The sequence below is a fragment of the Fonsecaea multimorphosa genome, assembly GCF_000836435.1.
Source record: "Fonsecaea multimorphosa CBS 102226 unplaced genomic scaffold supercont1.5, whole genome shotgun sequence".
In the NCBI taxonomy this organism is placed as follows: domain Eukaryota; kingdom Fungi; phylum Ascomycota; class Eurotiomycetes; order Chaetothyriales; family Herpotrichiellaceae; genus Fonsecaea; species Fonsecaea multimorphosa.
In genome coordinates, this window is record NW_015971639.1 from 1,120,793 (window position 1) to 1,134,394 (window position 13,602).

The 13,602-nt window shown below is 52.6% G+C and overlaps 6 protein-coding genes across 6 annotated transcripts; 2 read left to right on the forward strand and 4 right to left on the reverse strand.

The window, feature by feature from the left end:
* Nucleotides 1–6: 6 nt before the first annotated feature.
* On the reverse strand, nt 7–1,824 carry Z520_03617 (uncharacterized protein; the record flags this gene model as incomplete). Its single annotated transcript, XM_016774127.1, has 3 exons — nt 7–401; nt 462–592; nt 644–1,824. 3 exons carry the CDS (start codon nt 1,822–1,824, stop codon nt 7–9), a joined length of 1,707 nt encoding a protein of 568 aa, XP_016635073.1.
* Nucleotides 1,825–2,494: 670 nt separating this feature from the next.
* Z520_03618 (uncharacterized protein) lies at nt 2,495–4,210 on the reverse strand (the record flags this gene model as incomplete). Its single annotated transcript, XM_016774128.1, has 3 exons — nt 2,495–2,909; nt 2,959–3,933; nt 3,993–4,210. The coding sequence occupies 3 exons, from the start codon at nt 4,208–4,210 to the stop codon at nt 2,495–2,497; spliced, it is 1,608 nt and encodes a 535-aa protein (XP_016635074.1).
* Nucleotides 4,211–4,997: 787 nt separating this feature from the next.
* Z520_03619 (uncharacterized protein) lies at nt 4,998–6,159 on the reverse strand (the record flags this gene model as incomplete). Its single annotated transcript, XM_016774129.1, has 4 exons — nt 4,998–5,182; nt 5,262–5,302; nt 5,353–5,432; nt 5,482–6,159. The coding sequence occupies 4 exons, from the start codon at nt 6,157–6,159 to the stop codon at nt 4,998–5,000; spliced, it is 984 nt and encodes a 327-aa protein (XP_016635075.1).
* A 476-nt stretch (nt 6,160–6,635) lies between these two features.
* On the forward strand, nt 6,636–8,652 carry Z520_03620 (uncharacterized protein; the record flags this gene model as incomplete). Its single annotated transcript, XM_016774130.1, has 8 exons — nt 6,636–6,994; nt 7,041–7,255; nt 7,306–7,501; nt 7,584–7,629; nt 7,678–7,708; nt 7,757–8,067; nt 8,117–8,385; nt 8,433–8,652. The coding sequence occupies 8 exons, from the start codon at nt 6,636–6,638 to the stop codon at nt 8,650–8,652; spliced, it is 1,647 nt and encodes a 548-aa protein (XP_016635076.1).
* A 606-nt stretch (nt 8,653–9,258) lies between these two features.
* Nucleotides 9,259–11,240, forward strand: Z520_03621 (uncharacterized protein; the record flags this gene model as incomplete). Its single annotated transcript, XM_016774131.1, has 4 exons — nt 9,259–9,934; nt 10,000–10,283; nt 10,341–10,471; nt 10,526–11,240. 4 exons carry the CDS (start codon nt 9,259–9,261, stop codon nt 11,238–11,240), a joined length of 1,806 nt encoding a protein of 601 aa, XP_016635077.1.
* Nucleotides 11,241–11,444: 204 nt separating this feature from the next.
* Z520_03622 (uncharacterized protein) lies at nt 11,445–11,768 on the reverse strand (the record flags this gene model as incomplete). Its single annotated transcript, XM_016774132.1, has 1 exon — nt 11,445–11,768. One exon carries the CDS (start codon nt 11,766–11,768, stop codon nt 11,445–11,447), a length of 324 nt encoding a protein of 107 aa, XP_016635078.1.
* Between the last annotated feature and the right edge of the window lie 1,834 nt (nt 11,769–13,602).

Sequence of the window (13,602 nt, forward strand, 5' to 3'; positions counted from 1 at the left end):
CATGCTCTACACCGGAGCCACAATCTCGACGCTCTTCTCAGTCGCCGCGCCCTTCTCCGCCGTCACGACACCGTTACTCCCCCCCTCCTTATGCACGACCGTGAACCCCTTCCAGTCGCCCAAGGTGGCGCGACACTGGCCCTCATACATCTGAATGCCGCCCGGGTGGGTCAAGATCTGGACCTTTTTGCCGGGGATGTTGGCGCCGTTCCACCAGCTGTTTGTGAGCGGGAACAGGGTGTGCTTGTTCATGGCGTCGATCATGGCGTCCCACTCGTCCTCGGCGTCGGGGTTGGGCTCGATCGTCGACGCGCCTTCCTTCTCCAGCTTCTGGATCGCCGACACGATGAAGTCGCTTTGGGCTTCGATGATGGTGGGGCCGTTGGAGAGCGCCGTCGGTGCTGGTTATCATAAACGTTAGCTTTTTGGGTAAAGGGTCCGGAAAGAGGGGGGGCGGTTACCGTGAGGAGTGTAGACCATGAAGACATTGGGGAAGCCGTTGAATGTCATCCCCAAATAGGTCCGGATACCGTCTTTCCAGACATCCTTGATGTCGACGCCGTCCTTGTTTTTTAATCCCATCTGCGTCAACCTAAGTCTCGGGTCAGTGATGATCTGGGCACAAACCGCTACAAAGACTTACGATCCAGAAAATGAATCGAACCCCGTGGCAAGGACCACCACGTCGAAATCCAGCTGCGTGCCGTCCTCCATCAACATGCCCGTGGCATTGAAAGTTTTGAGCGGGTTCTGATTCATATTGACGATGTCGACATTCGGCCGGTCGAGCATCTCGTAGTAGTCCTGCTCTAGGGGGCATCTCTTGGTGCCGAAATAATAAGGCGCCTCGACGGGGACCATCAACTCCTGCTTCCTCGGGTCCTTGATCCTCTGCCTGATCTTCTTCGCCCAGAAATTGTACACCTTCTGGTTGGATTCCTTGCTCAGGACGACGTCGTTGTAATTCACCATCAGGTAGTTGAAGCCTCCTCGCTGCCAGATGTCTTCAAAGTGCCGTTCGCGCTCTTCGTCAGACACGTCAAACACGCCGCACGGCTCGGTCGTGCCTGGGAACCCGGCTCTCGACTGGCGGCCTTCGCGGAACAAGGCCTGGAAATATGACTTCCACCCTCTTTGTTCTTCCGGGCTGATGGGCCGTTGACCCATGGGCAAGCACAGACTCGGCCGTCGCATGAAGACGGTCAGCTGGTCTGCTTCCTTGGCCAATTCCTGCACGACTTGCACGGCGGTGGCGCCGGCTCCGATAATTCCCACTTTCTTTCCCTTCACGCTCATGTCCTCTGGCCAGAAGCCGGTGTGGTGTAGGGTGCCCTTGTAGGTCGTCAGGCCTGGGAAATCCGGGATGTGTCGACGGTGCAGCAAGCCAGTGCATAGAATCAAGTACTTGCTCTGTGCGATATGGCCCTGTTCGGTCTTGACCGTCCACGTCTCGTCGCTCTTGCTCCATCGAGCATCGACTACGTGGGCATTGAACTGCACGTCCTTACGTAAGTTGAGGACCTTGTCGACATGTGCACAATATGCACGTATCTCCTTGTGACCGGGGAACTTTTCGCTGAACTCCCAGTCGCGGTATACCTCAGGGATGTTCAATTGATAGTAGGGCCACTCGGAGTCCACCCGGGCTCCAGGGTAGCGGTTCCAGTACCAGACGCCGCCAAAATCGCCCCCAGACTCAAAGACCTTTGCGTTCAATCCTGCCTTGCGGAGACGATATAGCATAGATATGCCACTGAAGCCGGCTCCGACGACAAGGACATCGCAGTGGACAATAGCGCCCATCGATGGGTTTGTATCCGTCATCTTGATTGGGGAGCAACGAAGAGAGTATTGGAAAGTCAACAGGGGGTCTTTCAGCAAGAAGGAAGAAGGAGTTCCTCTTATGGTAACCCAAGGGGAGGCCTTGCCACACTCTTTATCCCCGCGGGACATACCTTCAGGTGCCGCAACCTAAGGACCCGTCCCCAGTCCATTGCCTGGTATCTCTGATTTGCTGCCGGAGATCCATCCTCTGCCAAGATCAGCTGACAGCGTGCAAGTTTGGCCTTCTCCGCCAGTCTATTGGTACAAGCTGGCGATGACAGATGAGAGCGGAGTGAGGGGTCTGAACGGGACTTAGCCGGGGAGGTCTTGTTTGATGCTTCTGCCGGCTACAACGATTGCCGAGGTCTGAGAAGATGGCCGAAGGCTTGCTCAGATGCAGATCTAGAGAGCAACTATGCCTGGTGACCAGAAAATGTAGCATTCCTGGTCGACTTTCCAGCTGGACGTTCTTCAATTTCGCGTAGCGAGATAACAGGGGATTGTACGACATGGCCTAGTGCCTCCGTGAGGCGGTCAGGAATGTTGCTAGGGACAGGTGTGCCCCACGAACTGCCTGAGCCCGTGGGGCCAGCAAGGCTGTGGCGGCACTAGGATCGACGTGGGCTGACATACAATGCATAATAGAAACCGCTCCTCAGCTCGATTCATTTTATGCCAAGTCTGCATGAGACCCAAGAGAATCATCTGCGGCGACTTCGGCAATTGTGCCTCGCCATTCTTTGAATTTTCTCGCGGGTAATCGATGCTCGAACATGGTATCGATCTCTGCGGCAGTGCGTTCCTTCATTTCTGGGACAAAGAGCCAGGTCAGCACCGACGCTATACCCGAGAATCCCGCGATGATGAACCCCGCCTTGGCCCTGAGGTCACCCTGGTCGACGTTGTACACATAAGGGAGACTGATCCCAAAGGCTCCCTGTGCTAGAGCGCCTGAGAACCAGCCGATGCCTTGTGTCTTTGCACGAAGTCGAAGGGACGAGGTTTCGGCACTGACCACGACCGAGACGGGCCAAATTGCAACCCCTACGGCCACGACTACTACCATCATGGTGACTGCCGTGTACCTGCACAGAGATCAGCAGGTCGGTCCGCCCCAACAGGAGGATTGCATACCATATCACGACAACACCATCAAAACACCCGGCAATCCCCATGCCCAGCCAGAGGACTGTGCTGACAATCAACGACGCCATGCCGAGGACTCGCCGACCAATCTTTGTGACGGCCCACATGCTGACAATATTGGCGAGTAGCCCAAGGCCAACACCAAGCTGAAGGAATAGTAGAGCATTCTTTGCACTCATGCCGACGATTTGGATGAAATAGGTGGAATCACCGAGCAAGGAGAATCCAAAAAGCATAGGCAGCACGTTGGCGAAGATGACAATCAGCGTGCGCCGTCTATTCGTGCCTTGGAAGCATTCCATATATGTTACTTGACGATGTCTGGCCTGCTCTTCCTCTTTCTGCAACGAGAACATGAGGTCGTCGATGTTCTTCTGCGTGTCGGTTCTCGAACTGTCAAGCCGTTTTTGAGCTTTGAATGCCTGGTCATATTTTCTCTTACGAAGCAGGTAAGTTGGACTTTCTGGCACCAGCAGAGCCAGGATCAAAGGAACAGCGGAAAATGGCCATTGCGCAATCATTGGGGTGGTGTAGGGTTGGTTATGTGGATATTTCAAGGATGCAGAGACGACGACTGCGCCAATCAGTTGCCCGACCAAGGTGAAGACTGGAAAGAAGGCCATGACTGATCCTCTCAATTTTGGTGGCAGGATTTCAGAGAGATAGGTCTGTGTGGAACATAGAAGTGTTCCAACAGCCACCCCCTGAACAAATTTGCCGGCGAGAAAGGTGCCCCTCCGGGAGTCCAATGCATCGAGGAAATGCGAGCAATATATGATGGCTACTCCCACGGCTGACAAGAGGCTTCCCAGAGCAAGTGCCGGACGCCTGCCAACACGGTCTTGGAGCCAGCCTGCGACAACACTGCCAGTCATAGTACCAAGGGTGCCGATAGCAGTCCAAAGTCCCATCCATGTCGACGGGATGATGTAGCGGTTGTTGAAATGTCGGCCGTAGTCTTCCCTGAGTTCGATTCTGTTAGTCCTGGGGACGATACAGGTACCAGGGACGGGCAAGCTCACTGAAACGCTGGTATGGCCGAGAGATTTCCTACTATCGACGTGTCAAACCCATTGAGCAAAATGGCTGAGGCCAAACCCAAGGAATATCCCACGACTTTTGGCCATTTCCTGATGGACTTCCACAGTGTCGGCTCGTCGTCCACCGACTGCTCAGCTGTCTGCAGTGAGAGGTCGAGGCTTGGAGTCGCAATGGAAGAGGACGGCCCCTTGCCGGCCATGTCGTCTCAGTCTGTGGAATGCACGTCGTGGAAAAGTGGAGTATTCACTGGATCTTGCGAGCACCGACATGCTTCTTATAATCCTAGACTGAACTCCAACCCTGCAGTGTGATGGCTGCGCTACCCTGTGCCAACCTCGGCGACGAGGGCAAACCAACAAAGACCGAAGTCTTTGGGGGACCATATTGAAGCTTGTCCAACACAACCGGACTTTCGATTAAAGATTAAGTCAGGCGAGTGAATGGTTAGCCTTTGGGAAGGTGCATGTTAGACAGTTCCAGGTCTCGATGCAGGTGGTGGTGGTTTCCTATCAAGTTCGTTTCGTTTGGCCACCAATCAACTTCCCTTGCCATAAGTTGGTAGCACACGTGGAACCTCTGGTTTATCCGCAATGACAAGACTGTCTAAGTGGTGCTATAACTATTACCTACTGGTTGGTAGCGTAGATCCGACCACCAGATGGCATCGTGAGGACCTGACTGACGCCTTGGCGCAGCGTTAATGCTTGCCAGACGCCAAGCACCCAATAATCCAAAACCCTTGACCTCTTTGGCGCGTGAATTGATCTTCTTGTCGTCTTCTTACTTTTTGATCCCTTTCCCACATCTGAAACAAGCCTACCACCTTGAGCGTTTGACACGATGACTGAAATCAGAAGACAGATGGCACCAACAGTGCCTCGAGATCAGGTCAGGCTCGCTGCTGGTGCTACGGAGAACTAACTTGTGCACCCACAGCAAACACATGTACACAACTGGCCACGCATCCTACCGCGAGACTCACAGCTTTAATGCTTGTCTTGATCTTCGTCATAGTGTCCCGACGGATCATCCTTCAATGACGGGTCCAGAACAACGCGCGGATCGTCACTTTCCACCCACCCACAGAATGGCTGGCTCAGCTTGTAACCCATGAGCTGTTGGATATGAACCGGCATCTTAAGCACCACCTCCCGTGGAATGGCCAGGTATTCTGGAACTACATGTTAGCTCGTGTCACAGATTTGGCCTATTCGGAATCGACGATATCGTGAAAAGAGAAGGACACTCACGGTTCTCTTCCTGCCGCAGCCAGCCTTTGGTCATGAAGCAACTAAACTCATTAGGTCTTTCTCTGTCGTGCGAGTGGCGCAGTGGCCTTACCTGAAAAGCAAACGTTCTTGATCTGTCGTCTTGTTGGCAGAGCCACCGTGATAACATGAGCTCAACATCATAAAGGCATCCTGCGCACACCATCAGTGTCATTGGTGTTGATATGGCAACGAGACTTACCCCTGGCTCCAACTCTGCGTGCACAGCAAGTTCCTCCTGGGGTGGTCGGTCCTTGGACCAAAGATGACTGCCGGGTATAAATCTTGTCGCACCATTTTCTCGAGTGGCAGGTTTGCCCGCAATGAACCAGCCAATGCCAACATCTCGGTCATAATCGTCAGGATATACCGCCACTTCTTTCTCGTTAGTCTGATGACACCAACTGTCCCTGTGCAATGGTTGATCCCATGCTCCTGGTCCGATGGAGAAGCAAATCGAATTGTTGAGTTGAGGATCCGACGTCGCGAAGATTTTCTTTTGCCCACTCCAATACCAATTCTTGGTTGTCAGGAACTCCTTGCACACGGCCTGATAAAGCGGATGATTGATGATATGCTCGGCGCAGATTGGGCTTTTGCCAATCATGCCCTCAACCCTCCGAGTTTGGATCGGAAAGAAGTCTCCCTCCCACACAACATCCGCTTCGATATGTGGCCGCAACTCTCTTTCCACCTGGGCAAGGATAGCCTTATCAACGGCCGCTTTGACCCTGCATCCACCACTCAGTTTCAGCGCTTTGATGACATCTGCCGGATCGGCATCAGCCTCGAAGGTGAGGACGGGAGGAAGACTTTCCGCCTTGATTGGCATAAAAGTCCTTTCCGTAGCGGTGGTTGTGACTGTTGTTGTTGTTGCCATTTTCCGTTGTTACTTACTAGGCTCTCTAGCTCATCTCCATACCCTCACAGGCCCGTATATTATAAACTGCATTCCCCTACTGACTTTCCTACCAAAACGGGGAATTGTGGCTGTCCAGGATCCTTATCTCAGAGGCCAGTTCGAGTCGGTCATCTCCACAAACTCAGTTGCCCAATTGGGCGTTATCGTTCTTGGCCATCTTTCCTAAGCTCGAAAGTTTAGCCAGACCTCGAGCTGGACCACTGACCAGCCGAGGCTGTGGCATGGCGTATCTCGTCAACCTATCGCGAGAGTCAGGACTTCCAGGATTTATCTTTCATTCCCAGAGAGGCAATCGAGGCCATCATTAGCTTATCACGCCGCCGTGCACGCTCGTAGGAACGAGCATATACATATTATGGAGGGAGAGCAACTGTTCCGCGAGCGGCGACACCTCTTCCAATTCTCTCGAGCCAGACTTCCTAGAGTGCCTCAGGATGGCGACTTCCTCAACCGCAGCGGACCGCAAAAATGCTCAGATCGACATTGATGACCTCGAGTTGCAGGCTCAGGGATATACCCGGGCTATGCCGCGACGATTCTCTCTCCTCTCACTCATATCGATGTCTTATGCCCTCCTCGCAACCTGGAATGGCTTTGGCAGTGCTTTCGGTACCGGCTTTATCGAGGTGTCCTCTGCAGGTTCCATCTGGACTCTTACCCTCGCAGGGGCCATGACTGCAGTCACAGGAATCGGCATGGCCGAATTGTCCAGCGCGTACCCTGTTGCTGGCGCTCAATACTATTGGTCTTTTGTTGTCTCCACCCCTGAATGGGCACCATTTGCTTCATACATGTAAGGCGAGGACAATGCCTGTGTTAACCCTCGCTAACAATGCCAGATCTGCGGGAATCAGCACGTTAGGATGGTGGCTAGGCCTCGCCAGCGTGACAAACTTCATCGCGGCAATGATCACTGGAATTGCTGTTCTCAACAATCCAGACTATGTTATACAAAGGTGGCATATCTGGTTGGTATTTGTGGCAGTTACCTGGTTAGCTGTTGCACTGAATGTGTTTGCGACAAAATGGCTTCCTATGTGGAACAAATTTATTCGTACGCCTCTCTCCTGGAATTGCCGAAGTATTCACTGACGTGCAGAATAGTTTACTTCTCAGTAACGACCCTAGGAGTTACAATGATCACTATTCTGGCGTGCGCCGCGCCCAACTTTCAATCCGCCAAATTTGTCTTCACGGATACCACCAATTCCACTGGCTGGAGTAACGACGGTCTCGCCTTCCTATTTGGGTTAGTGAACGCTTTATATGGCTTCCTTGGAGTAGATGCGGGCGCCCACCTGTAAGTCAAGACGCCTGTCACTCAATTAGACTCGCTGTCACCCCTGGGTGGCTTAACGACAACTATTGACTGCTATCCGCAGGTGCGAAGAGATCCCGAATCCCACTATCAACGTACCGAAAGTCATTGTGAGGAACTTACCCGAGCACGAGGAGAACGTTCACTGACAATGCCAGATGTATCCCGTGTTGATGGGATTTGTCACTTGTGAGTTATTCACACACGGCACTGAACCATGGTGTTGACATGATTCAGCTTTTCCATTTGCCATCTCGCTGTCCTTTGTGATCACCGACTTTGACAGTGTCATCTCCACTCCCACCGGCCTTCCTCTTATCGAAGTCTACTATCAAGCCACAGGCAGCAAGGCCGGCACTACAGTCCTCATGTTGGCCTTTGCGCTCTGCTTTTTCGGTTGTGCCGCTGCCAACATCACCAGTGCAAGTCGCCAAATGTGGTCAGCATCAAGGGACAACTGTTTCCCTCTTTCTAGGTACTGGAAGCAGGTTCACCCGAGATGGCAGATGCCGCTGAACGCAGCATGCTTACAAGCAACACTTGTTTCGGTGGGTCATGAGCCGACAAGCAAGTCCCCCCTTACTGACTAGAATCCAGCTGTACGGCTTGATCTTCCTGGGCTCGTCGGCCGCATTCTCTTCCATGGTTGGAGCTTGCATCGTCTTTATGACAACATCATATGTAATCCCTCAAGGAATTCTGGCATGGCGTGGGCGCGACAAAGTCCTCCCTCCCAGGGCATTGAACTTGGGGAAATTTGGGCTTCCCATGAACGTGCTTTCTTGTGTCTGGGTGGTCTTCATCGACATCATCTACTGCATTCCCATTTCGTACCCAGTCACACTCGAGAATATGAATTGGATCAGGTAAGTGGCAACGCCACTTAGTAGTAAGGCTGCTGACGAGACGCTAGCGTGGTTACTGTTGGTTTGGTCTCGTTCCTTCTAGTCGCTTGGTTCACAAGCCAGCGATATGTGTTCAAAGGGCCGAATATCAACTTCGAACTTCTTCAGGCCGCGCGCCATGATGAGCTTCTGGGTCATCGAACAATTGAAGGGATTGCAGTTGGAGATGAAAATGAGATCCTTGAAGCACTTAGACAGCGCTCGATCTCCGAGGCCAAGAAGGCATAGGAGGGTATACTACGAGTTGTACCGAGTAGATCAGTACTTAGGCCGAAGATAGAGCTGGTTTGGCGACGAAATAATTTTGGCCGCCATTTGTAAGACTTGGATATCTCATGCAGAAACAGTTTATCCCCTTCTTTGTCTGGTCCGACCTCGACAGTTTCATCTTTATATGTATAATGTGCGGGTTACGGCTGCCGTCTAGGTGTCTGGGCTGAGTGGGGCAGCAGCTATGAGAGGGAAACACGTCGCCAGAATAAGGTTGCTTGATTCAATGTGCAGAACCCCTTCTCCTCCTCTTCCTTTTCATATATCTTCAACAACCGGTAGCTTTGTCTTTTAGTGCCCAAAGAAGACCCATGAGACCTTTATTCTCTATTCAATATATTCAAGAGAAGTACAACGGTTGACGCTGCAGGCAAGCATTCCATTATGACAACCACCTTATCTCCTTATCAGCAATTGTCCGTGACAAAGACACGTCGAACCAACTCTCTGGCCTTTGCAAAATCCGACTGTCATAATTGCGAGTCAAATGGCTTACATTGCGATAGACAAAGGCCGCGATGCACGACGTGCCAACAATCTGGACAATTGTGCCAGGGTTACTCCATGCAATTGACATGGCACAGTAACCACTCCACCGCTGATAAGCCGCCCAAAGTGCAGGCGGCCCTCTCCCAAGCGAGGCGCGGCTCAGCAGCATCGTCTTCTGTCGAAGGTGACGTGCCTCATAGCACTCAAAGTGCTCATGGCGAGGGATCTGCTTCCGCTCATCCTCGGCAATACTTGTTCGTTGCTGGACGACCAGCGAAAAGACGCAAGCGCCAACATGTTCTAGGGAGCACTACCGCAAGAAATGCCTCTTTCGTTAGCAAAGGTACACCACACCTTGACGAGTCGAAGCCATCTCAAGTGCCAGCAGATACATACCCAGTCCCTCTGGTGTCTACAAATTTCGGTGTTGTCCAGACACAGGTCGAGTTGTGTCCTGCACAATTACCGCCTCCTCCTGATGCTACGTGGCTACATGGACAATTGGACCCGGACATGATAACGGAAGTTGAGGCTGTGGGCACGCCTGACAGTGAGAGTCTAGAACAGTGTCTGCAAATCCAGCATTCTCAGGATTCACCGGCGGCATGGAGCCCGACTTCGTCAGAGAGTCTCAACGGATCCTCGTCCTACCTGACGGAATCCGAATATACAAGCCAAACCAGTCTCTCGTACATCCCCCAATTTTGCTTTCCAACACTGCACGACAAGTTTTCCGGCCTTCTTGACATGTGTATGTTTCAAGTCCATGTCCCATTCTGGCAGTATCCAGGACTTCGCTGACTGTTATCGTTCCAGATGATCAAGAATTCTGCAATTATCCAATCACTTCCGACTTCAGCATCAACCCGTACCGCTACAGACCTGAAACTACCAAAGGCTCTCAGCATTTGCTGCACGCCATTATGGCGATTTCCTGCCACTTTCGGCTGCGGTCACCCTCTCAAGCCTCCCCGCCTGTGGAGACACTGAGCCACAAAGGCGCGGCAATGGTACTATACCAAGGGGCGTTTGCAGGGGCTGGCATCTACAATAATGCTTTGAGTTTACTCGACACAGCACTTGCACTCTGGCAACTTGAGGTACGTGCTCAACCCGGGATAAGCTTGTTTAACTCTAATCTGATGTTCATGGAAAAGGCCACCATCTCATCCCTCAACATATGGAGATCCCATTTGACCGACGCATATCATCTTCTGGAGCTCTATGGTGGAGTGAAAAAGTGGTCGACGAGCAGGAAAGCGAACGTCCAGGTCTCAATGATCCTTTGGTAAGCCTGGACAGCCCACACGCTTCCCCAAAATCTCGGGTCTGACTAGTCAAGGTGGGACGCCATGGTATCCCTCTTAGCACGAACAGAATGTGTCTTGCCCTACGCGTACCTCGAGACAGTCCTCAAAACCGAAGGGCGCCAGCCTTGGACATTCTATCAGCTGAACGGCTGCCCGCGCCAACTATTTGTTCCGATGACACAGCTCGCCAACCTCTCCGGCCGCAAATGGAGCAAGACGGCCTCAGTGTTGGTAAAGGAGATCGAGCAGTCAATCACTAACTACATCTATCCTGGCCGAGGTCTTGAGTGTGACTCGGACGACGAAGAAGCTATGCATACTGAACGTGACCGCTATCATTGTTGTGAGGGATTCCGGTACGCCTTGTTAATCTATATCCTCAGGATATTCCCCTGGCCAAGAACCGACTCCCCAGCACAGGTGGGCGCACGCATTTCGTTCCTTTCACGAGTCTGCCTCGACCACGTGGCGGCATGCCGACCGACTTCGTTCATCCAGAAGCAGCTCCTATTTGCTGTCTTCATAGCCGGGTCAGAGACACACAACACAGCACACCGTGCGCTGGTGGAAGATTACTGTCGGCGGTGGTACGAAAAGTTTGGGTACCAGATGTACATGACCGTGCTGGATGTCATGGGGGCTGTTTGGGCCAAACGGGATGCGGGAGAACAAGACTTTTGGTGGGGAGAAGAACTTGACGCGCGACGAGCGAAAGAGGGGGATTTTGTACAGTTTTGCTTCGGGTGATTCTGGGGACCCGATGGTCTCCGCTCATTCCATCGCTCGCTCGAGAGCTTCTGGCTCAGCTGAGCTTGGTTCATCCAACAAATTCAAGGGCTGCACATTGGACGAGCTTCCACCAAGGACGCCAACAAAACCGTCTCCCTTCCGACTTCATAACCGAGCCTTCACCAGTACCACATTCGCCTTATGTGGAACCCCCGTCAGGCATTACTTCATCAGACCCTTCCCGTCAGCAGAGACGCTCGTCGCGTACCCCGTCGCAAAGTCTCTGACATGACACCCGGCGGCCTCGGCCTCCCGTCTCGCGCGTGCATTATCCATCGTAACTCTCGCACATTTTGCCGACCTGTCGGATTCTCGCGACGCTCTCTCCCGATCACGCTGCTCACGCTCCTCGGCCATGGCGTACAGAAGGTCCAAGAGGTCTTGGACACTGGGGTCGCCTGGACGCGAGCCACCGTAAACCGGGCGCGACGACGACCCAGCGTCGGACCCAGTGTCGTCGTCGTTGTTGTTGTTGTTGCGGGACATTCTTGGACGGCAGATCTTGAAATTGTGTTTTGATGACGACGACGTGGATCTGAGAATCTGCGAGAGCCAGCACATGTTAGGATCGACAGATTGGGGGTGGAAGAGTCTTGCTTGTCTCCGGACTGCTGCGCAGCGGTTCTGGGTGAGCAATGTGGGAACGAAACAGGACGGAGGAGCTGTTCTGACGCACCTTGTGGTGTTGTGCACTTTTTTCGAGAGAGTGGCTTTGATGCTGTGTCGCCAACTGCTTGGAGGACAAAGCACCTGGAGATGTTGATTCACTCTGCTTGTATGCGCACAGGCAGAAGAGTGACGGCGAAGCACATGTCAAGGGTGAACAACAACAAAGAGGTGCGGTATCCTTGTGTCCTCCGCCAGGCCAATGATCTGGAACGATCAAAGACATGGATAAGTGCTCTCTCTCTTATCGACACGTGTGTGAGTGGCAGTTGAATCATCCAGCCTTCCCTTCTTGATATGTATATACCGCGTGAGTGCAAAAAAGGCATCGCTGCACCTGTAGTGGCCCTGGCACGAGGACGAGGGTTCTGAGTGTGAAAGCGATGTACGGAGTGGTATTTATTCTTTGTGCAGCCGCCGCGAGAGGATGGAGTGCCGGTACCGTCATCGATCACCACCTACAGTCGTTGGAGTGAAGTAGTGACACCGGACAAGGCTGAGCCTGGCACGCCTGGGAGCCTTGCCGCGGTACTTCAAGGAGCGTGGTGGAGAGGGCGGGTCGCGAGTTCCTTTTTTAGGTCTAGTCTAGGTTTGGTTTGGCCTTCACTTCTAGCAAATCTAGACATTCTTTGTGAAGTACGCGTATCCGGACTGTTCATCAGCTGCCACTCTCGATGGATGCAGACGACTTAGTCACTAGTCGTGCCATGGACCCGCATCAACTCTTGCTGCGGCAGTACACGTGTGGTCATACGGGCATACAGGCAGACAAGGTACGGGAAATCCGCGGGAGCTAGAAGACGAAGAGTGAAGAGCTGATCAAGCGACTGGGGGCACATATTCACCTGATGAACCCCATGTGCGGAAAATCAGATTTATAACCATCTGACCATTCATCAGACTGGAAAATCGCTTCCCTCGCAGAAGCACGGACAATTCATTAACGGAGCGAACCGAATGCTGCGAAAAGAACGCTTTTTTTTTGTTGGAATGGGTACTTTTGAGTCTATAGATGAATCATTTTCGGAGTCACGATGAGTGAGTACCTCGTATACATGTAGTTATCACCAGGGGGTGTATCACGCCACAAGCCCCCTTCATGGGAAGGAAATGATTTGTCTCCGAATTGGCCCCGTTCGTACAGACCGCGGAGAGCAGTCACCCACCCCATTCCAGCTTGGACGGGTGGTCCTTTCTGTTTGGCATTTCTCATTCGACCTTCGTCGGTACCCTTGTATGACACCTTCGTGATGGACGGTTTTGCAGAAGTTCTGAAGGTGGAATAGTGTCTGTGCAGTTTCGCTTGTATTACATTCAGCTCAATCTGTCCCGACATGGCCCGGATTGCCTTGCCCCGTGTGTTGTGTGTGTGTGTGTGTGTGTGTGTGTGTGTGTGTGTGTTCATACGGCTCAAATGAGTCGCGTAGGCAGACTAGCTCGCTAGCAGCCTAGCTTAGAGATTTTGTCCCGTCCCAATACCAATCGTCAGTCTCCCCATCTTCATTGGAACGGCATGGACCATCTTCGTCTTCTCAAAAGCCTATCAAGCATCGTAAATGCCGGCCCTTCCTGCCAATTTCCATCATGGACTATATCCGCACACTCAGGGCCAATTGATCGCAGGAGAGCTCTCGCTGATTCTCCACCCTGTTTG